At 35.4% G+C, this 24,356-nt stretch overlaps 1 protein-coding gene across 3 annotated transcripts in view; it reads left to right on the plus strand.

The window, feature by feature from the left end:
- The window catches only part of LOC145673093 (uncharacterized), a 126,641-nt gene that overhangs the window by 71,346 nt on the left and 30,939 nt on the right, over window positions 1–24,356 (plus strand). For all 3 annotated transcript variants that reach the window (XM_081742450.1, XM_081742451.1, XM_081742452.1), the window contains exons 12-18: window positions 1,346–1,906; window positions 4,740–4,776; window positions 7,510–7,598; window positions 10,351–10,472; window positions 15,554–15,750; window positions 16,038–16,186; window positions 23,831–23,871. In XM_081742450.1, the coding sequence (XP_081598576.1) occupies window positions 1,346–1,906; window positions 4,740–4,776; window positions 7,510–7,598; window positions 10,351–10,472; window positions 15,554–15,750; window positions 16,038–16,186; window positions 23,831–23,871 (1,196 nt within the window). The remainder of the gene's footprint in view (window positions 1–1,345; window positions 1,907–4,739; window positions 4,777–7,509; window positions 7,599–10,350; window positions 10,473–15,553; window positions 15,751–16,037; window positions 16,187–23,830; window positions 23,872–24,356) is intronic.

Genomic DNA, 24,356 nt, shown 5'->3' on the forward strand with positions numbered 1-24,356 from the left:
CTGGAGGTCTTCTTATCTGTTCAGTAGTTTACTAGAGGGAATCATAAATTAATAAAAATGATCGATACAGACAGTATGATACAGATCATACTACCTTTCACGTCTTCCCGGTTTACGCGTTGGTCACTCCTATTATATAACATATATGGTCTATACAGGATGCTTACTTGTTCGTATGAAATGTACAAAGGAAAAAGTTTAAAAAGTTAGAATCTTCAATAAGAATTAACTACTACTACTACGAACACTACTCCAGAGTCATGCCTGTTTTTCCTTCCCGCTGTTTTCATAGCAGTCTAAAAGCAAAACTCAAGACAGAAGGACAACAGGGGAAACAGGCGACAAACACCACAGGAATCGTAGGCTAATTCAGTATACAAATAGACAAGCCAAATGTGATGAAACAAAGATAAGGTAGTTTTCAGTATTACATTAACTTATACCACAGTATACCTGATGTCGTAACTTACAGCTTGACATTTAGGTTTTCTCTATGTTTAAATATGTCTTTCTTTGGTATAATTATATATAGTGTTAACGAAACAGTTTTAGGCCCGTGTTTATGAATCTCTCCTATTGGTAGGGGAGATACCTGAGGGACCTCTATGAAAAAACAGGTATTAATAAACCTCCTCTTCATCCTGGCAATCCCCTAGATGTAGACAAAACCTGGGTACATGTCGAAGCTCACCCAGCCTGATAAGGAAAGAATTTGAGTACTTTTTGTTTGTAATCTATGACAATAGCTGTCATCTCTGAATTCTCTTTCACTAAAGAAAACATTTGAAATACGGAAACCGGAATTTTTTCTTAGTTCATTAATTTTATCATGTATGTTTCGACTAATAATAGCCATGTGAACATATTCTATTACCATATGTAAACAATATAGCCAGTACCCCATTTCCTAAAATATCTAAGTTTTACTACTGTTATTTACTGATCGTAAAATACTATAAAGCAGAAACAGTAGAATAATAACGAACTTCATGTGTGAATATTAGTGCTGTTATCTTTGTCATAATTTATGCTACTCGCAATTGTAAAAATAATTTTAAAAAATAAATCACCGTAAATAGGAGAGAGGAATAGAAAATAAGTTAACTAGCCACTGTTAGTTTCGTATTTCTTAAAGTATCACGCAGAAATATCTCTGTTACACCCTGTATCTTTGAAACTGCAAATTAGATTAAGACACTTTGTCCTCTGATAGCCTATTGTTTTCTTTCTTTTAGCCATCTTTCGAAATCAAAGAATCATTTCATAGAAATGTGCATGTAAAAAATGAATCATCTGTATATTTAGCGCTTGTGTTTTATTCTCATTATTAATGTTTTAATTTCAGATGGAAAATGTGCTGAAGGTAATTTTGGAAGAACTTCAGAAACACCGCAAAAAACACGAACAGCTCCACAAATTTCAAAGGTGTTCTCCTCATTTAGATGATGCGTATCCGGCTTTTACATTCCCCTCGTGTAGTTCGGTAGATAAGGAAGGCAGTAGTGAATCAGTGGCCAAAGATTCTGGCGTGGACTTACCCGGAAGTTGTCATTCGAGTCACTCTGAAGAAAGATTGGAAATGGCATCTTTATCTACAGTAGCTGCAGACCCCCGTCCATTTAGTAGTAGTGTTTGCTCCTTTGGAGATGTCGGTGCAAGTAAAAGTGATATGTCTTGGTGTATGAAATCGCAGTCGACTAACAATGTAGGACAGGAATCCTTGTTAGACGCTGCAAGCTTAGTAGATTCGGGTGTGGATATGGAACAAAGTGGATCGTCATCTTTAGTCAGCCCAGTGGATCCAAATGAAGATTTGTTCAGCGCTTTGGAGCCCTCGTCACTTGTGCCTTTCTTGGAGCGTCAGTTGATGATTGACTCATTTCTTGAGATTTGTCAGCACACCTCGGTAAGCCATCTTGGTGGTTCAGACAGATGTCGATATACAGAGTTCCTACTGGTCAGGGAAGTCAGGGAAAATGGTGCAGGTGAGAGAAACTCAGGGGAAAAAACTGGAAATCAGGGAAAGTCAGGGAAATTGTATAAAGTATATTTTTCTAACGTTAATTGTACACCAATTTCATCTTAGCCATAAATGATCACAATATGGAACGTTGCTCAGATTTTTATGGGAGGTTAATGGAATGTACGTATGAGCAGTTGATTACTATTTGTCTCTATAGAATAAATGTTCTCATATATAAATATTTATTGTTATTTATTCCTTATATGTCAAGTCATCCGACACGTCATGAAAGTCAGGGAAATAGATTTCTTCAGATCAGTAGGAATCCTGATATCTTCTTTTACATTTTTTTTTTTTAAACTTAGCAATAAGTGGCTAGTATAAACATTTAATCGTATAAACAGACAAAATTTACTTCTCTTTTATAAGTCGATTGTTGTCAATGTTAATTGTTGATTTGCAGCTTTTTCTTAATTTATAAAATAACGGAAAAACAAATTGTAATATCAAAATTTGGGTTTCATTGTGCCGTAGTCTTAGGAAGTTCTGTGAATCACATTGGTCATTGCTTCTGAGAGATTTTGTTTATCATCAAGTTATTTGACAATTTATTCAAGTATGATGTCATAATCACCGGGTTCGGTGGCGTGGTCCTTTAATCCAGCTCCCTTGGAGGCAATATAGTATGGTGGGGAACGACGTATAGATACTGTATATACTATGAAGATTGATCTGAATAATGCTCTGTGTGCCCACCAGCTGCACTGGATTCAAGTCTTAGTCGTGATTTGGAACCCGCGCTAGTAGAAACTCTCTTTCTTCATAATTTCGTTGTTGCATAAGGAGAGAGAGAAATAGACAGAGAGAAAGATAAACTGTCTTTTTTTTTCTTTATTCTGGAAGGAGAAAGAGGGAAAGAAGAAGGTCACTTCTTTTAGTTATTCCCACCCTTCCTCAGCCTCTCCTCTCTAATAGAGAGAGAGATGGCCCTTTCCTTCCTAAATTGAAATACACATACTACCTAGCACAAGCACAAACACAAAAAGTACAGTTCATTTAACGTACTTTTGAGCAGATTCAGATAGTTTAAAATAATCTTCTATCTTTCTTTGAATCACAGTCCTTTGCAATTGCCTTCTCAATATGTAATTCAAGTACAGATATTACACTTTTTCCAGCTTCATCTTTGTTGTTCAAAAAGTAATGCTTTAATCTTACTTCTTCAACTGCCTGTTTAGTTGTAAGTGGAGAATAGTCTGGTTCGTCATGTTCATCCTCTTCGTTCATCACCACATACTTCCTGCTGAAGATCTTGTATGAATTCAGTGATGTCAGTTGAATCATTCTTGTGCTGAGTGCATCATCAAGAATAGCGTAGTCCTTGGATTCGCCAAACGGCTCTAACGAATAACGAAGTTCACGTTTACAATTAAACTCATGTTCCGTGACAATCATCAATAGCTAAAGCGTTGTCATTGTTGTAAATAAACCCAGCCTTTTTTAAACAGTTTTTAACAGTAGTGGAGGAAACTTCCTTCAAGGCTGAGGATATCCAAAGAATTGCATCCAACACACGGATACATTTTGCCAGGTTGTACACTGATTCTATATTGTCCATTCGAGATAGAATATGCCTCAACACTTTTTGCCTATATAGGACTTTAAAATTCTGAATAACCCCTTGATCCAAGGATTGACAACAATGGTCGTGTAATACAGTACCTGTACAGAGTTACAATATTAAATACTAGGTTCTTCGCTTCAAAATGGAAGATAAATCTTAGTTCTGGAGAGTGCACTTCTGTCCTTTTCACCCAATAACACTACTTTTTACAGGGTTCCTACTGGTCAGGGAAAATGGTGTACGTCAAGGAAACTCAGGGGAAAAGACTGGAAATCAGGAAAAGTCAGGGAAAATTTATAAAATATATTTTTTTGTAACATTAATTGTACACTAATTTCAGCTTAGCCAACCATTAATGATCACAGTATGGAGCATTGCTCAGATTTTTATGGGTGGGAAATGGAATGTACGTATGAACAATTGATTATTATTTGTCTCTATAGAATAAATGTTCTCATATATAAATATTCATCGTTATTTATTCCTTATTTATATGTCAACATCATCCGACACTTGTCATGAAAGTCAGTGAATTTCCTGCCGAAGGTCAGGGAGAAGTTAGGGAAATAGATTTCTCCAGATCAGTAAAAACCCTGTTTTATCAAGTAGGAATGCCTCGTGCTTACAATTCACCTTATTTTTAAGTTTATTTATTTTTCTTAACATCACAATGATGATAGTAATGAACGAAATGGTGAGATGAAAGAAGTGGATAACGAAACGGGTGAACTCCGAGTACACTCACGCTACGGGGTTTTCCACTAAAAAACCGACTTGGCACGAAGTGAGATCAAATCTTGGATGTCACGTACTCAGGCTGAGCGCTTTACCACTGAGCCACCGTGACCCCGTAATTTAATAAAGAAAAGCAACTCAGAGAAATTTTCAGATTCGTTTTTCAACGAAATTGTAGATACAGTGTTTCTTTTTGATAGTCATCTGTTCTCACCATCTTTTATAAACGAGTATTAATGGTTCTACTGTAATTTCTAAAAGAAAATGCGAAAAAAAATTATATGGACTTCTAATATGGAAAAATATAAAAATGAATGGACTTTACTGTTTAAATATCCTTTTTTCTCTTTTCTTTCTTTCTTTCTTTCTTGAATAATGTGAATAACCTTTCTAATTACACTGATTTTCTCCTTTCAGGTTTATAAATGTGTAGTGGATATTATATTTGAAATAGGTAAGCACAATCAAGCAATCTAATTCATTTTATAAACAATAGAATTATATTATTCCTGAAAACATTGTTTTATTTGCTGTTACTGCAGAGAAAATTTGTAACGTGTGCAAATTTGTAATTGTTGAGTTGCAATTTAATGACAAAATCAAAGGCTTCCCTTTTATAATCTAAGTAAGGTATTCCAGGAACTCTACGGATTGCCGTTTTGTGCATATAGTAATTGAAATACAAACCAAAGATGTTGTTACCCTCTCCTGTTTATACTGTAATTAGCGCGCGTGCGCCTTTGGTACACGTGATCCAGGGTTCGTGTCCTATTGGGAGAGCATTGAACGCATCAGAGTGGTGTGGATTCCACCTTAAACTGTAGGTTCATATCTCACGTAGCCTCGGTACCGATAAGAGTAGTAAAACTTAAATAATCAGTAAAGGATTTACTAAACACCATGAGTGGTTTCATTTTATATGTGGCATAGCTTCTGAGTCAGTGGTATAAAAAAAAGTAAAGAAGTTTTGCACAATTTGAATCTATTAGACGAATTAGATTCAGTGCAAGTAAGGAGAGCTCCTTCCATATATCTTAGTAGAAATAAAACCCCTCTTTCCCGTGTGTGCTTTAAAAATGCATTTCAGAAAATTCACTCGAGTGACACTAACACAGTGTGTATCATAATTCCTTCCAAAGCTTCCAGATTCAGCAAGAAAAGAAAGAAGGAAGAAAACTGGGACACAGCAGAAAGAAGGATAATCAGATGAAAATCTTACTTTTTTATTTATTTATTTATTTATTTATTTTAAAGAACAAGATCACCCATAGTTATGTATTTTCTCTGCTAGGAGTATTAGTGTTGCAGTTATAGGGTTTGCATTACCTCAAATCAGTTATTAGTTATTTCAAGCCAACCAGCCAGCTATATACAGAACAATTCGTGAGTGATACAGAAACTTTTCGAGGATTGGTGTGTTTGTGCTGCTAAAACTTACTCCTTGCAAGACTGGATTACAGATGAATCTTTCATGTCTGTAAGACAGAGTATATCGAGCAAGTGTGATATTCTACAAAAACTCTGAAATAGGCACTTAAAAGTCAATACGACTATATAAATTCAAGTGTTGAATAAATGTCAAAAGAGTCATGTTTTCAGAATCGAAGTGGTAAATTGTACAAAAAAAAAAAAAAAAAAAAATTGTTGTCTGGCGAAGATTCAAATCCCGACCACCAGCGTGCCAGGCGCTTACTGTAAGTAATTGGCGGGGTTGCGCAATAAGTTAGCTTGCCTCAAGCCGGGAATCAAGGTAGAACATTCACCCCCTCCCTCCCATTCCCTAGTTGTGCGTCTATATTTGCCTCTGTAAATACGTGATTAATTTAGGTATACAGGCATTTCAGAAACCAAAAATAGAGATTGGACAAGTATTATAAATTTACGTATGCACTTACGTCAATACACGTTAAACAATTTGAAAAAAGCACAAATAAATGTTCACTTAACTATGGAAACCAACCCCAATATCACGTTTGCCAGGAGGAAGAACGAACAGACTTTCGTTGTTGTTCGAACATTGTTCAATATTTATATATAAAGTGTGTAGAATATTTATTTACATTGCTTGTTAAATCGTTTTTAGTTAAAGATTTACCATAATAAGTCCATCTACAAATGATTGCCAGCACTTATTTGTTATATTGGGACTAGGGGAATAAAATGTCGGACCGAAAAAAATAGAAGCTTAATGGGTAGGGTAAGTAGTAGAGTTAACTAATAGTTAAGTTTCTCTTTGTTTCAGTATCTGAACATTGTTCACGCATTGAATTTTATTGAATTCGCAGTTGTAGAATATATGACGAAAGAAAAATTTTGTTCTTTTTCTCATTTCCATGTACTATCCGAAAATACATTGAGTAAAATAAAATTAAGAGATTTTAACAGCAATCTTCAAAATCTCAAGCTTACAACACCTTACCAGCATAGCCGTTTCGTGGCTTTGTGCCAGAGAGTTCAGTTTATTGCGTTATTGACAAGAATAGAGAATAGAGCTGTAGGGGATTACACTACTACAGTTCTGGTTCTAACGAAGTAATTAGATTTTAATCAAACTCTTTAAGTTTGTGCCGATATCTTTCTCGATGAGTGAGAATTCATCATAGGGGATTCATTCAGGGAATTCATAACAATTTTTACTCAGGGAGGACAACAAATTTAAAACAGAGATAAACCTACCGGTATAAACCCTACATCGTATTTTTCATGAAGCTAAGTTCGTTACCGTTTTGAAAGGTGATCTTGTTTATTTTATATCTTAGGAATATTCCACGAAGGACTTCTAAATGTGGAACTATTTTAGCAACATTTAAAAGTTACCGATAAAGGTGTCAGTGCACACTGAAACCGTTTGATTAAAACAAAATTACTTCGTGATATAAGCTAAAACTGTTCATATTTGAGCTAAGTAAGTAGTCATTATTTTCATAACTGTGAACGATACGTTTTCTTTGTAGAAAACCATTCGTTTGCGGTGAGGAAAGTTACTATAACAGTCCCTGCCACGCAAGCTTATGTTAGAAAGCATGTGCCTCTAGTTGTATTTTCTCTTATCATCCATGTCTTTAAACCCACAAGACATAACAGGGAGCGTTAAATTAAATATTTCATTCCATTTTTGTACATACATTGATGTTAACAGGTGACAATAAGGGTTCAACATTAATTTTTACTATTTTCCTTGTTGCAGCATCCATTCCGAAGCTTGTTCCGTTGTTATGGTACTTACCAGATCAAAAGCAACCACTGTATTTACTTATCTCTAGGTTGGAAAAACAGGTAAGTTTTTCAGAGCTTCATGACAATATATTTATATATATTTCCCTAACCTTGAGCAAGTATATGTTTGATAAATTCTGGTATCTTTGTTATCATTGATATTTAGGAAAAATAAAATATATTTCAAAGAACGTGTTCCAGAAAATAAGGTTTGATCAAAATGAAGAATCGTGTTATCAAAGATAGCATGAAAAATGCATTTAAAGAAGTTAACGTTATTTTGTCAAAAGAAACGAACTTTCTGATTTTGAATCGACATGGAGTAAGGCGTGGCTGGAAAATCAGAAGTAGTCCCAGCTGTAGTTGAACTCAGAGGAATGCGGATCAAGGAAGTTCAGTGCGTAGTCACGTCGTTGAGGGTTCGGAAGCGTTGTCGCTGCAAAGGATTGTTTAACAAACGAAGTGAATGGTAATTCGACAATACAATATCCAGGAAATATAGGGGATTCAATAGTTCTCCAACCAGTGTGATAATAGCGTCAAGGCCAACGCTGGTAGTAAGTGGTTCTGCATTGCCCTGAAGCAGAATACTACGCCACTACGATTCTCCAGCACTGGCTTCAGTTTTCGGTTTTTAGCTCTTGGCGTAAGCATAAGGGAACGCGCAGTTTCCCTCCAGGTGTGTGTATGTATGTATGTGGTACTTTATCTCTCAATAAACTACTGGCCGGATCTGAGCCAAATTTAGTGGCCAAATAGCGCATGGTCTAGGGTATAAATAAAGATCGCTATATTTAGTGGAGGGACTCGGCCAGGCTCGGCTTGATTTGTATAGTACTTTATTTCTCTGTAAATACTGGCCGGATCTGAACCAAATGTGGTGGGCAAGTAGCCCATCGTCTAAGGAATAAAGGTCGTTATATTTAGAAGCCAAACTCAGTCAGGGATAGGCTCGGTTTGGCTTCTATGTGGTACTTTATTTCTAGATAACTACTGACTGGATCTGAACCAATTTTCGTGGACAAAAAGCCCATCGTCTAAGGAATAAAGATCGCTGTATTTGGTGGCCAAACTCGACAGAGACAGGCTTGGCTTAGCTTGTATGTCATATTTTTTTCTCAGTAACTACTGTCTGGATCTGAAGGGAAGTTGGTGGGTAAATAAATGTGTTCAAAAGTGCTAAGTCTTACTTTAAGCTTAGGGTTTGCCAGATTTTTCAGAGGGCAAAAGGAAGATCTTATGATTTTTAGGTAAAACATAATATAGCCATGTGATATTGAAGATTTACATAAAACAAACTGATATGGATTCACATATAATCAGTAGGTCCACGTCTCATATAGCCTCGCTGCTGAAATGGACGCTAAACTAAAATCAGCTCAACTCAACGCAGAATGATTTTGACTGGAAACTGGGACAGTTTCATTAAAAAACAATTTCAATACATAAAACATATACGAAAAGGTATATTACAGTTCTCATTGGGAGATCATGTCACTCAGATTCCACGTTAAGCTGCACATCCTCTCCTCATATAACGTCCTAACACTCAAGGTCTGAAAGAGACACTACACTCAAATCCAACCAACCAAAAGTATTACACAAATCTTCTTGTTGCCCGTTAACTTATTCTGATGAAGATTGCATTTCTTAACTTTTTTTCAAAATTCACAGGCACTTAGAGCTGTGCTTTTATTAGTTTACACCAGTTTCTGTTCTTCACATCAATATATTGCGATCGATCAAAATTGGGATATGATCAAAACGATGTTGTTAGATGCTAAAACCAAATTATTCTTAATCATAAGATTTGCATGTTGGCTAGATTGGAGGTAAAAACCTATTGTATTTTTTCCCTCTAAAAACAAATTTATATCGTTGGGTTGCGTTGTTAAAAGAGATTAAAAATGAGTTCCTCTAATTAAAATGACAAAAATAGCTCCAACAGAATTGTATAAAAACATTTTTTAAAGTGTCCAGGATATGATTTTTTTCGATGTATTGAAAAAAACTAGAAAAATAGAAATGTATAACGTGCCAGAAAGACGTAAACTTGCGAGAGAAACGTTAAGATCTTGCAGCCCTATTTAAACTGTAGATCCTGTCCTTCATAACTTTGTTGTTGAATAAGGACGCCTAGGCCAAACAAACCTTTTCTATTCAAATGTAATCCAAGTAAATAAAGCAAATCTGTTTAAACCAAAATTCTGGTTTAAACAACAACAACAAAAATAGTTTAAGCCAAAAAGCCAGGGTTTTGCCAATCCTGTCCGTGAATAAGTCAATTAATCAACCATTTATTTATTTATTTATTTATTTATTTATTTATTTATTTATTTTTTTAGTACAGTCATTTTTTTTAAACTTACCTAAGATTTTACGTAAACAGTGATTGGAAGAACAGCTAGTCTTACCTTTTATGTCCAAATCTTACTTTCAAGCTACGAAAAGCAACACGAAAAATGTGTGTCAATGTTTGAATAAAATCTTCGATTAATTTTGAAAACGTTGTCTGGATTAAAGACATCTCTTTCAGAGAGTGTATCAGGACATTGTGAGTGTCTCAATTATGAAAATTTTGCGTGTACTGTCTTAAACGATCGTACATGAGTGACTTTTTCTTAGCGTAGTGGGATTTGTGACAAAATGAAGAACCAAGAGTAATCTTCTCTAAGTCGTATAGTTCCTTACTTTCCAGATAAATGACTAACAGTTCAGAGATTTTAAAAGAAGAATATAATTTAATTTTTTGTAGAGTGCAATAATGGAATGCATTGCATATATTTTAATATGTATTTCTCTTTTCTGTTAGGCCCGCGATCTCTTGAGAAGAATTGGATCAACGGCAGCGAATGGAAGCATTCCTAATGCTTCGGATAATTCCGGTGCAAATTCTCATGCGTCAAAGAATCCACCTGAAGAAAAAATAGCCAGGTAAGAATTGTTTTAAACAAGCTTATTTATGCAGGGTTCCTATTGCTCAGGTAGAAAGACTGGAAATCAGGGAAATTTTATATAATATATTTTTTGTAACATTAATTGTACACCAATTTCAGCTTAGCCAACCATTAATTATCACAGCATGGGACTTTGCTCAGATTTTTATGGGAGGTAAGTGGAATGTACGATGAGCAATTGATTATTATTTGTCTCTATAGAATAAATGTTCTCATATATAAATATTCACCGTTATTTATTCCTTATTTATATATCAACGTCACCCGACATCTGTCATGAGTCAGCGAATTTCTTGCCAAAGGTCAGGAAGAAGTCAGGGAAATAGATTTCTCCAGATCAGTAGGAACTCTGTTATTTGTACCTCCATAATTTCGGTATTCGTATTAGGCAGTATTTTCTCTGACAAATTACGTCCAGCAATTACATGATAATCAAATATAATTTGTACAATTCAAAGCGTCAGTGTTAAATGCGAGGAGCAGCCAAAAAGTTCCCGAAATTTTGTTGTAGTTTTGGTATTTGTGATGCAATCACCTTAAATTTTGTACAGTATAGTCCTTAGGTTGCCTAATTATGAAAATGACAAGTGTGAACAGATCATAATAGACAGTGTACGAGTAATGTAGCTGAATGGAGGAGTGTGTAATGATCGGTGGTGCAATTTCACAGATCGAGCAATATGCAAACATCAAGTTCTTGTTCAAATAGCGGAAAATCTGATTCAGAGAGTTTGATAGCCTTAAAAACAGTTTAGCACCATCGGATATTTGGCTTTTCACAAAGCTAAAAATGTTTTTTTTTTTTTTTTTTTTTCCGTTTTGCCAACGTCGAAGAGATCAAAACTAAAGCGACGGTTGAACTTTGGAAGATACCAAAAAAAGCTTTTCGTCGGTGTTTTCACCAATCGCAGGAACGATGGAACAAGTGTTTGTATTCTGAAGGTGCCAACTTAGAAGGCAATTAAGTAAATGTGTACTTATATTGTGCTAATAAAGAGATATAACAGAATTTCGGGAACGTTTTGACTGCTCCTCGTGTATTAGTTGCTTTCCATTATAGGTTTTAATGATGCTTAATTAAGAGCTGTTTTTTTGTAGTTTGTCCACCAGCTAATTCGCGATTACACAAATATTAATGCTCAAATCAAAATAGGGTTATGGCCTTTGCCTTAATAATAATAATAATAAACAGTAAAGCATGTTCGTGTTTAGTATCCATTTTCAAGTAATTAAATAGCAACAGTACATTTTAAGGTACAAAATTAAATCGTCACACAGTGATTAAATTGAAAGAATGCAATTTTTAAAGTGAAATTCGATCATCAAAAACAGGATGTAAACTTAATTTCTGACCCACCTAGAAATTTTATGAAATGCATGAATAAGTAAGAATACAATGAAGAAACGTTGCACTTCTGATTTATTTGAAAAGAAAGATGTCCAATTTATCAGTAATCAGTACTGTTTCCCTGACGTTCCAAGCATTGTAAGATCCTAGTTCGGAAACTCTCCACTAGGTTGTGACAGTCCTCTTGTGTGATGACGGACCACTCTTCCTTGAGGCGTTGAATCAAAGTTTTTCTGTTGCGTGGCCTTGGTTTCTGAAACACGCTGTCCTGCAGTCGAGACCATAAGTGCTCAATAACATTAAGGTCCGGACTATTACCTGGCTAATCATTCCACACTCCGAAGAACTCTTTGGCGATCACATTCATCATTTCCTTTGCAGTATGACATTTGGCTCCATCTTGCATCAAAATCGCGTGCTGCTGAACAGGAAATATGATGGAATTAGTAAGACACGCTCGGTAAACTGGAAGTATTTTATCTCGGTAGTATTGGGAGTCAGTCGTCTTTCCTTTCTCAACAACAATAAATTCCGTTTTCCCATAGCTTGAAATTCCTCCTGTCACCATAACCTTTAGGCCGAACTTGGTCCTCCGTATAGGAGGGATCATTTCAGGAGACGATGTTTGAACGCGATGATGTTGCCGGTTCGGTACAGGAAAGAGCTCCACCAGACTCTCATCGGTAAATAGCATGTGAGCACATTTTATCCGTCCCTTACGAGAGTCATAAGCAAAGCGTTCATCTTGCAGTCTCTTATAAAAGTTTTAGCGGTCGAATATATTTGCGAAAGCAGTGGCTTTCTAGGCTGCACATAACATTTTCTTCCCCAGCCGGTAGTCTGAAGATATGTAGAGACTGCCATGTGGCTAATCTTCTTTCCCTGAGATTGATATATTTCTGAAAAGCTTAGTCTTTTAGCTACAGTTCTTGTTCCAACACCTGGTTTGTCTTTAACCCATTCCCGTATTTGCCTCTTTGTTCTTGGTGTAACTTTAGTTGGCTGCCCTGTTCTTTGTGCATCCTTAACATCCCCTTCATTCTTTCGCACCCACTTCCTTACAGTGTTTCGGCTAATTCTCAGTTTCTTAGTTATGTTTCGGATACTTTCACCACCTACACTAAGCACTTGAATTTTATGGCGAAGCATTTCCCTATCTGTTGACATTGTATTGTATTGCACGTTGTGCACTCGCACTTAAAAGTATGAATTTGCACTTTGAAAAGCACTTCACTTATTTCAAAAAGAGTACATTTTAAATATACAGTATGTGGTTTCAAAATCTGTGCAAATATATCCAATAAATTCACATTAATAGGGGATCAAACTGATTTCTTTTTTGTGTAAACTTAATTTCTGATCAGTTTGAGTAATTTTCCGGCACAGGTGGCGCCAAACAAATGCTCACAATTTTACACTGGTTGAAGCAGTATCGCTGGAAGCTTTACAGTTTACTCACTAAATAATGCCAAAGGCAACAATGCGATATTTGTCTGATAATGAACAGTGTTGCTTACAAACTAGACCTCGTCATGCGCAGTATGTGTAAACAAAACAGGTTCGTGATAACAACATACACAGATAAACACAAAAAACGGAAGTGACGTAGATATGAAATATTATTACGTCAAAACTAACCTATGAAAGAGTGGTAATTAAGACATGGAACTTTATAGAGATCAGTTTGATGATCTGTGAGAACTGCGTAACGCGAAAAATCAAGTAACTTAGAAAACAGGGTGGGTCAGAAATTAAGTTTCACACCCTGTAGTTTTAAATCTGCAAATTGCCTGCAAGCTTGCGGCAGCGCAGCTGGCGACAGCTATTAGCGTAACTATGTACTGTTAGGGATTAGCGTGATGCACTAACTTGCTGTCTTTTACAAATATAATGTGCATAGATTGTATACAACAATCGGAGATTGTAATTACAACCTTAAAAAGTATGCTCACAATATCGAATTACCGCCGTCTGCAGAACTCCGTGAACAGCAAGTGTTTTATTGCATTTACCTCACCAACTTAAACAGATTTTGCAGTTGTTCAAATAATTTTGACTCACACTATTTTATGAACTGTTACACCATTGTTCGACTAGTAACTAAAGCCCTGCTTTCACAAGTTAGATTATGTAAAAGTAAATAAACATGACCATATACGTATTTTAATATATATATAAACCATATGTGGAATATTTTAGTGGTTTGGGTTGTAATAAAGAACTGGAGTAGGAGCCTAGATTCGCCTGTTCTGTTATATAGCAACACTTTAGATTTTTTAATACACGTATGTATTTCCGTAGTTTAGAAACGTTTAGCTTCTCACTTAAGACAGGCGAATAAATAACGTACAGTAGTTGAAACGTACCATATAATATGTTTTGCAGCGCAAAATGAAATAAAAATGCGAACAATTACGCAAAAACAATGTGGTAAAATTTGAACGCGTATTTAATTTTTTCAAAGTACCATAAAACACAAAAGATAATTGATACGGTATATAACATTTGACATACATATTTTAGGGCAAATATTCATCTGTGTTTCTGTAATTTTTTTGGACTTACAGATAGTTATCAAAATAATAGAGACATCTGAAAAATTCAACTTAATTGCTTAACTCTTTAACATTCCGGTCTTTTTAAGCGAAAATGTCGACTTTCAGTTAAGTATCTACTGCTTTGGCACTATTCATTCGAGATTGTGGTTCATACTTCATTCTTTTCAGAATAAAAGAAGTTTTCGAATGCGATCGAATTCACAATAGTATAACATATACCAGAAGAAAAATTTGAGGTAATTGGGAAAATTTTCCTTAAAAAGAAAAGAAAAAAAAAAAAAAAAAAAAACACTTTTCGGAAAGTTTGGCGCTCGTTGTACCGGCCCTGTCTGCACATACTTGGATAAAATTACCTTCATGTACTCCTGCTCTTTCGTAACTCACATGCCAAAAAGTATTACAGTTCCTTGAATAGTTACGAAAGAAAAAATATTTCCCAGTCCTTTTGGAAACATATATTGTGGATGAGAAAGAAGTGTGTATATGAAATTTCAAAGAACCCACTGAATAGGGTGGTATTCCTTCGAAGAAAAGTAAAAGTGTTGTGAGTGAAGCTACTCTACGAAAGAAAGTAGAAGGGGAATAAGATGAGAAGAAGTTATAGGATGAAGACTGATGGAATGAAAGAAATCGTCGGAAAGACCTGGTACTCACCTGGACTGATAGGACACTGAAATCCGATATTTATGCTCATGATGATGGCTGCTCACAAGTGAATAACTTCCTGGAAATACTTGATGCATATATTATAGAATTTTGTAATTTGTAAATAGTTAGCATAAGTATTGTTATTATTTTGAATATATGCTCTAAAGTTCAATGAGCGATCGTAAAAAAGGTAGAGTGGAAGATTGATTGATTTTGTAGTTTAACGTCCTTTTTAGCACCGAGGTGATATAAGACGTGGACCTACAGCTTAACGTGGAATCTGGACTCCATGAGCTCCCACTTGTTATCGAACCCGAGTTTCTCACGCTCAAAGCGCGTACGCTAACCATATAGCCACAAGGAAGCTCTGTGGAGTAGTACAGATGCTTATAACATTTTATGGAAATAAACAGATCGTGACATTGACATAGTCATTTTTAAAAGTAAATTAATGAAGCAAATTTGAGATTTGCTAATATTTTTTTCTTAATGTACTTCTTGTAGGGATTACTGTAATCTTCATGCTAAAATCATCGAAGCTTTGAAAGCAGAGGGATTTTTAGATGAATTGGGAAATGAGAAAACATCTGCTCCAATGAACGCAGAAGTACAAGTAATGGATGTTAATTCTGTTGAGGCCTTAGCTACTACGTACCAGCAAGCATTGAAAGACTTACAGTTTCTCAGCTGTGATATTGAAGGTAAGTAGTTGGTCATGTGTGTTAAATGGTTTGCATACAACTTTGTTTGACCTTATTTGTTTACAGTATTGTCTTAAAAGACCCCTTTCTTCACTTATAATAATAATAATAATAATAAACTGAGAAATTAGTTCATGGACCAAAGCCAAAGATCAGGCATATACTAAATTAAATAACAATATTATAATATACGTACAATAACCATCTGTTTGTGTAATTGTGGGAATTTTAAATAAAGTGATTAAACTGTATGCCCATATAATTAATCCAAAACTATAATTTTTCAGTTGAAGGAGCGAACGCCCACTCATACAGCAACGAGTTTAAGAAAGCTTTAGCGCCCAAAGGACAGCAAATGATGAGGATTGCACAAGAAATGACAGCATTGACAACATCCTTACCGCTTGACTTAGCATCCGGAATATTCATCCGCACAGTAAGACATTATTTATATAGAATTTCAATCTTTACAGATGGCGTAATTTAATTTTAAAATATGGCGGTCATCATACTCAAACATCTCATTATCATTAATAAATGTAAGCAAATTTTCTGTGCAGTATTGTAACTTCGGCTACTACACTCCGCCTCACCCGAATTGACGCATGAGTCAGCCAATAAGCTCGCAGTGCGCTGATACCAAACCTTCAATGACGAATCTGATTATTCATAATTGTCCACAAATACGAACAAAATTAGTTGTGGATGATTAGATTCCTCCCTAAAGATATAGAAACAGCGCACAGCTAACTTATTGGCTGATGCCATGTGCCAATTCGGGTGACGCGGAGTGTAGTGATGTAGTCTTCGTCGCTGCGTTTAATACAGGTAGGTTAAGAAATTTAAGTACACGTTAAAATAATAATAATAATAATAATAATAATAATAATAATAATAATAATAATAATAATAATAATAATAATAATAATAATAATACTGTAGTCTAATAAATATAAATAGAATGCTCTTAATTATAATCAATCTTCGTGAGTTAAACAGTAACACAAATAGATTTAGCAGTTTCTTTCTTTCTTTATTTTTTTCCAGTGGTGTCAAATCACAAAACCTGATTATATACTACAGACTATAATGTAATATTAAGAGTATTGAAGAAAGACAACACAAAGGTGAAGAAACAACTAAAACTACTGGTGTTAGCGTCTTATTTTTAATTTAAGATTTGTTGATGTTGCTGTGTAATTCATGATGAGTGATTATAAATAAATGGAAGCAATCTTTTAATATTTACTAGACCCTGCTGTAACTTCAGATTTCCTAATCCATCCGTCCTAAGTACTTCGTCAAAGGCTACAGCACAAGTGAGCGAAACCATAAATTGTAATTGCAATTAGAAAATATATTGATTTAGTTCAAATTAATTTGAGTGAACGGAATTCACGCAATGTTGTTATTAATCAAGTTATTAACCACGTTTACTGCAGGTAAATCTATTTTCAACGAACTTAAAAAGTTGGTTACTGAATTCTCTATGTCTGTGTGTGTGTGTCTGTTGTTTGCGATTTTTTTTTTTTTTTTTTTTTCAATTTTGAGGCCTCCATTCGATAGAGCATCAAAAACTATCTGAGAAAGTGATGGAATTTTTCGCGTCACTCTTACCGTTCCCGAGATACTGGCCAAAAAATGGCCGATTTCCTGAGATTTAAGGATCCATATCTCTGGAGCCGTAAGTCATATACAGATGATGTTGATCAATATGTAAGAGGATGGTGAAAATTTTGGTACCAAATAGTAACCGGTGGTCACTGTCCAAGTGGCCACTAGTTTGACCAGTGTCCACCAGTGAATATTGGTACTAAAATGTTTACCATGCTCTTATATATTGATCAGCACGAATATCATCTCTCTATGACTTACTGTTCCCGACATATTTGGCCAAAAAATAGTTCCGATTTCGGGAGATTTAAGGATCCATTTCTCGGGAATCGTAAGTCATGGAAAGATCATATTTGTATTGGCATTACCTAAGAGGATGGTGAACATTTCGTTACCAAATAGTAACCCAGTGAACAACTGGCTACTGGCCACAGTTCCCCAGATTTTGGACAAAAAAGTTCGATTTTTTTAGATTTGAGGAGCCTTTTCTCGGGTGTAAGTCAGAGACAGATGATATTTCGCGAATGTTTGCGAAAAACAGGAGAGGTGAATAAAAAGATTTACTTTTACATGTTGGAACAATCACAGTTATCCTTCCCGGTCCATCTCTCCATTCTTTTTAAGTTCGTTCTGGCAATGCTCTTGGAGCATTCTCAACTGGTTTATTATGCTACCAAGCGAGAGACATTTTGAAGGTAGCAAACAATACAGTTCTTTCGTAAGACATAGATTCTAAGAAAAATTGTCTTACTTTACGTATTTTATTTTAACGTTTAAGCAAAAAAAAAAAAGTCTGCCGCAGCAGAGAATTAATAATAGACAAGAAAATTTTTTTTCTGTGAAGCCTATAAGCCTAAGGTAGTTTTATTTTTTGTGTGCTTTATAATTAAAAATATGCGTAACCATTCAGACAGGTTTTATTTGAATTGGTTTGAAAAAAACAGTTTTGCATTACCAAAACTATTTATTTTACGAACAAATTAAGCATTAAAAAAAAAAAAAAAAAAACGGTTCTTCTTGACTATATGGGCATCATATCCATTTTCTGCGTCGGAGGCCTGGGATCCATTCTCGATGGGAGCTTATGGTATAAGTCCACGTATCACATAAACTTGGCGCCTGAAAGGGACGTTAAAGTTCAAACCAACCAACCAAAAGAAAAGATTGTAAAATGAAGCTGCTTCGTAATGTCACCAAAAGTCTGTACATATTGCAAACGTTCTAAGAAAGGTGATAATGGTTTAAACCCCACCCCCACCCCCACCCCCAAAAAAAGTATGAATCTTGAATCTGTTCAAGTTTTCGGATAGATTCAGATGTAGAAAGAAATATACTTTGTTTATATGAAAAGTGGGACTGAACTGAAGATCGAATCCGGTTCTGTGGTTTACCTTGCCGATGTGATACCTCCCAACACATTCAGCTTGGTGCGAGCGGTCCCGGGTTCGATTCCCGCTAGGGACACTGGGACAGAAAGGTGCAAAAGCTTTTTGGCCAGTCATCCTCAGTGAAGTTTTTTCTTATTTTTTTCCTCATTAATACCAGGCAAATTCTGGGATGCCACCTAACATAAAGATTCCAGACCACTTCTTTCGTTTCCCATTGCTTTCTTCCTTCTCCACTTCTTCGAGTAGTATGATCGCCGAGGGACATCATCTCTTACATTTTTTATGGGCTTAAAAGACCATAGATGCTGAATGCCCTCTAAAATATAATTCCTAATTCTTAAAAGAAAGAAAAAAAAACCGATGCCGGTAACCACTATGCAAGGCAGTACCAGCCACCAATTTCTTCTCTTGGTCAAGTTCATTGATTGGTTGGGAAATGTACTGGGAGCATTAACAAAGAGGTTATGTGTTTCTTGTCACGAATTTCAGGTTGTTCATCTATTTAAGCATATGTACGATAATTTACAACTGTTGTTGTGCTTAGATTGCTCACTGGCCTACCTAAATAAATAAATATGGCAGTCAATTTAGATTACATATGAGCAATAGAGGTAACAACCTATATTCTTTCAACACTAAATCCCTTTGTAGATATAGATTCAGTAAAATTGAGAGTGAAAAATCATAACTGCTGGAACTCGAACCTAGCAATTTGATTTCACACTAGCTAATGTTACCCAATCTTCTCTCAGACTAAACATTTTCCACTCCCCTGGTTGTTACTGTTTAGGGAAGGATTACTAATTCAGTGTCACCGTAAGCCGAATATCCGAGTTTGATTCCTGGGTTACCCAGTCGTCTTATCATTTCGGGTTTGTTGCATCTGCAGTTACGGATGGTTTGATGTTTTATTCCAAAGGAATGTCGCCTCTTTCTTGTATTTTAGTTGAATCATCATAAATGTTCATTAATATACAAACAGAAAACTTGTACAGTTCATGTAATGTAAGTAGTTCAACTATTTGATGGTGAAAACTATATTTCCGTTCCTAACGTAATTTCACTTCATTTACATCTACAGAGATAAAATTAGTTAGAAAAATCGATTGGTTCCCATTGCTCCTATGTATATTTTGTTCTATATGGAGTTTGTCAAGATTCTTAAAATAAAGCCATAAACGTTTAGGAACTTCTGAGTTTAGTTTCTAAAAATTTTGTAAGTATTTACTTATTTTAGAAATTCCTGTGAAGATTTACCCCTTTAATTCTTGTATTTTCGAATAAGACCAGGGACGTGTAGTGCATATTACCGCTGTTACCGGCGGTAACGGTAAAAATATGACAGTTTTCCGTGGTTTTCATATGTCTCTAAATTTCATCATCAATATGGGAAGATGTTTACATATTTTCCTTTTCTTTCTTTTTTCTTTAAAAAAAAAAAAAAGTTCAGACAGCTTATGCCGCATTTACAATGTGAATGAACACAACATGCCAGCGCCAAATAGGAACATACAGTACTGTTGTTGATACCGCAGATTTCAGAGGTAATGCGAACTCCGATAGCGGTCATTCACTCCAGAAGTACCTTTCAGCGTGCCAGCCAGAAGCATCCTGCGCGCTCGTATTTGGACTTTTCGGAATGGCCCTTATGTTACCGTTCGGCTAAGTGGATCAGGAAAAAGTAGGAACGTTCCCTGTCAAAACAAGTAGAATCTAGAATATCATCAACATGTTTACTGTACCCGCTCTCCTCTCGTGAAATAGGATCGAGCTGACAGTGATTTTACTATACTGTTTCGTTTGCTTTCCCATTCCAAGAACGGAAATTTGGCTGTAATTTCCATATTCGTAAGGTTATTATATTGTCTTAACAGTATACAATTTCAGACAAATATAAGTAGCAGGTTTTTCATAGTAATAGCATTGAACACCTGCCACTGTGAGACTGTATGTTCCGAAGTGCATGACTTATATGTTAAAATATCATTTTCGCATGACTTTGTATATTAATATATTACCTTTAAATTTGAATAATATACCAATAGAGAACAAGAAGAATATACTCCTTAGGATATTCTAACAAACAAATTTAATATGTTTGCTTTGATTCAAAATAAAGTTTCTTATTGACTGTTAATTTGAGCTATTGAAATTTATTATTATTATTATTATTATTATTATTATTATTATTATTATTATTATTATTATTATTATTATTATTATTATTATTATTATTACTACTACTACTACTACTACTACTACTACTACTACTACTACTACTGAGATTTTCTAGCTGTTTAAACGCTAGAAAAAATTAGATGGTAATTGTCTCGTGCCTTAAAGAGCAAAGATATTGTCAGTCTCTGAAGCGTGTCATTAAATATACAGGAATGCCCATCGATGAAACATATTGTGCTATATGTGAACTGTTTCAAGATCAAGGGGGAATAGTAATGATAGCTAGAGAGAAGGAGAAATGTTTCCGGCGCTCTTTCTAATTCGAATACTTATTATTATTTAGGATTTGTGCTAATTGAAAATAATTAGTTTTTAATTTAGTATAGAATACTTTCTATTCAGCAAATTTGCAGCTCTAGCCTAGTAGTTGAATTTGCACTTTGATTCACTTTGATGTGTTTGAAAAACAACTATGCAATCGTCTTCATCATATCGTAGTTAGACTGTCCCAAATTGTGTTTGACTGTCTGGCTAGTTTTCAATACGGAAAACTTGTTGCTCAAACAAAAGATGGAGCTTCAGTTATGGTTGGTGAGGTAGAAGTCTATTTTTTTCATAGCTATGCCCATAGGCTTAATTTAGTTTTAGAAAAGTCCGTTGACTGTACAAAAGAATGTAAATTTTTTTTTTTTTTTAAACTATGTCGTGACTTGCGTCTTTTTTCTCGAAGTCTTCAAAAAGAACAAATGCTCTGCACTATGTAGTCAACAAAAGTACCCCAACAATCTCAAACACAAGGTGGAACTATAGAAGTAGGATAACTAATGTGCTGTATAGCTTAAAAGATGAACTGTTAGGACTGTTTAAATCCACGACGAAAACATCGGTAAATGGGATTCTCAAATTAGAGTTCGTGTAGCAAAATTCTATCAAATCCTTCAAAGTTTTGACTTCATTTTTTTTACTTGAACTGTTTTATGTTATAGGATAAAGTAAGAATCTTGTTCAATATCTTAGAAAAGAAAATTCATTATGTAAGTTACTGTAGAAAGAAAATAGATGACTTTGAAGAATATCTAAGATTATTGAGAGACGGTTTCGATTCTATCTAGTAAAAAATGGAAGAACCTGAATAGCCACATTTTTCAAAAAGATCAAGGTAAATGAAGTGAGATTTGACCCCCCCCCCCCCAAAAAAAATGATGCCAATGCCTGTAGTTTGAAATGGTTGCTACACTAAAAGAAAAAAGTATTAGATTTGCTGATATTGAAAAACTAGAGATACTTGTAATATCAACAACCGGTAACAATCGTCAAAGTGTTACGTCACGCCACTGAATAAGACAGATGCAAAAAAAGTTTTATAGGAGACGGTTAAAAAGATGAGGAAAGGAGTGAACAAATAAATATGTATACTTAATCATATTCTTCTTAGTCATTGAATTTCCCAGTATTGAATTACAAATATTGCAGCAAAGAAATGGCAAATTAAATACCATACAAACACAAAATAACTATTGAGAAAGAGCTGTGTTTTTATTAAAAACAAATAGTACAAATGGTCTACAGTGGTTTGCGGAAGAGTTACTGGAAATAAATATAAATTGTAAGAAAATTATTATTATTACACTAATAAAATATATTAAGCACGTGGAAGGAATGGTCCGATGTGTAATTGATTTCGTACGCACTCATACTATTGGTGGGTATGTAAATGACCAAAGAGGCAACGGTCTGTGACTTCTATAATGGCCACCAGAATACATTAATGTTGTCACCACGTAATTATATGATTTTATTCCAGCGCACATCTTCACTAATTCATTTAGTAAGGGTTTCATAGATCTGTTGTGTCCTCTCCTGAGGCAAGTTAATCCACGATTGCTATAACTAGTTCTCAATATGCTGGATATTGATGTTGGGACTGATTTGACACCAGGCGTAACATCGGTGTCTCTCTTTAAAACATTGGTAGCATATATACTCTCATCGGCGCCACCGTTCTCGCAGATGATGGTAATCCCAGGTAGTGCCGAACTGAGATTTATCCACTGGTCAGCAGTATGTGCTGCACTGATACGGCACAACTTCAAACACAACCTCATGTGTTATGTTAACGACAGTCTATCCATGGGACTGCGATTCAGTGGTCCGGCTGGTGCTAGTCTCTGACCAATGGTGCGATCTGACACGGGTTGTTGTAACTTTTCCATTTATTTGTGCCCGGATAGCAGATGCGAACAATGAGTACAGTATGTCAATTCTTCTCCCTTGGTGTGGTCAGACTTCGTTGAAAGAAACTTGACAATGCTTGTAGTTTTTCCTTACGTTCATTCCCACCCTCCAACATTTGACCACTGTCACATCCGAGTGCCCCACATACCTGGATATGATTCGACCAGCTCCCACAATGAGGCCTCAGGTGCTAGCAACGTTATCTCATACCAGCACTCAACATTCTCCAGGTCCTTAGTGCTCACGAACCTCCTGACGCTGCGTATGCCTCTTATGTATCCTATCAGGCTTGATAACACGGTCTAATGCAGTCTGGCGACCCTTCTAGCCGCCATAGATCATTGCAACTCTAATCACTTATATACCCGCCGATGGTATGCACGTGTACAAAATTAAATTGATATGAAACCATCCCTTCCAGGTGCTTAACTTCCCTTTGATATTATTATTTGAGAATTCAATGCTGCATCTGAAATATCTGAAATCGCAGAAGGGGGCAAAGAAAAGACAGGTATGACCAAGGAGCTGGAAGGAGGGAGAACCGTATACAGGGTTTATGAGCGGGGAAGGGGTGCCAGATAAACAAAGTTGGGAGACACTGGTTTAAAGTGAATAATGTCAGAATACTTTGTCTCATGTAATTGTTATTTCTTTTTTTTTCTTAGGATGATTCAAAATGCACATTGTTACGAGCTCTGATAATAGGGTGAGTACGGTCTTTCCTTGCTTTCTATACTTTTAAATATTTATTCTGACAATTTAGAGAAGTGTACTAAACGACTTTAGGTTTCTGAAATTCTCAGATTAATTTAACTACACATGTATTGTATAATTTTGATGCATGTTTACGTTAATATCATACAGTACTACCAACATTAATTGATAGTTTTTGTTAATAAAGCGAAGCTTGATTTCTTCCTTAATGCTTGCCAGCTTAACTTCCAAACATATATCAGGTAGTCTAACAGGAATTAAGCCTTCTGCACACGATACGACTTCAGTGTCCCAAATTTCAGGGTAGATGAATCTCAGCGAGTTAAGTCTTTTAACGTCATTCGACAGTTGAAGGTAGTAGATGTGCAAGAGGATTTATTATAATCAGACGTAAGATTTTGCGCCGTAAAGATAAATGAACTTGCCGCAAAACTGCGCTATATTTTACAATTATATTTCAATAAAGATGCAAATGCT

The sequence above is a fragment of the Thermobia domestica genome, chromosome 16 (genome assembly GCF_964235325.1).
Source record: "Thermobia domestica chromosome 16, izTheDome1.hap1.1, whole genome shotgun sequence".
In the NCBI taxonomy this organism is placed as follows: domain Eukaryota; kingdom Metazoa; phylum Arthropoda; class Insecta; order Zygentoma; family Lepismatidae; genus Thermobia; species Thermobia domestica.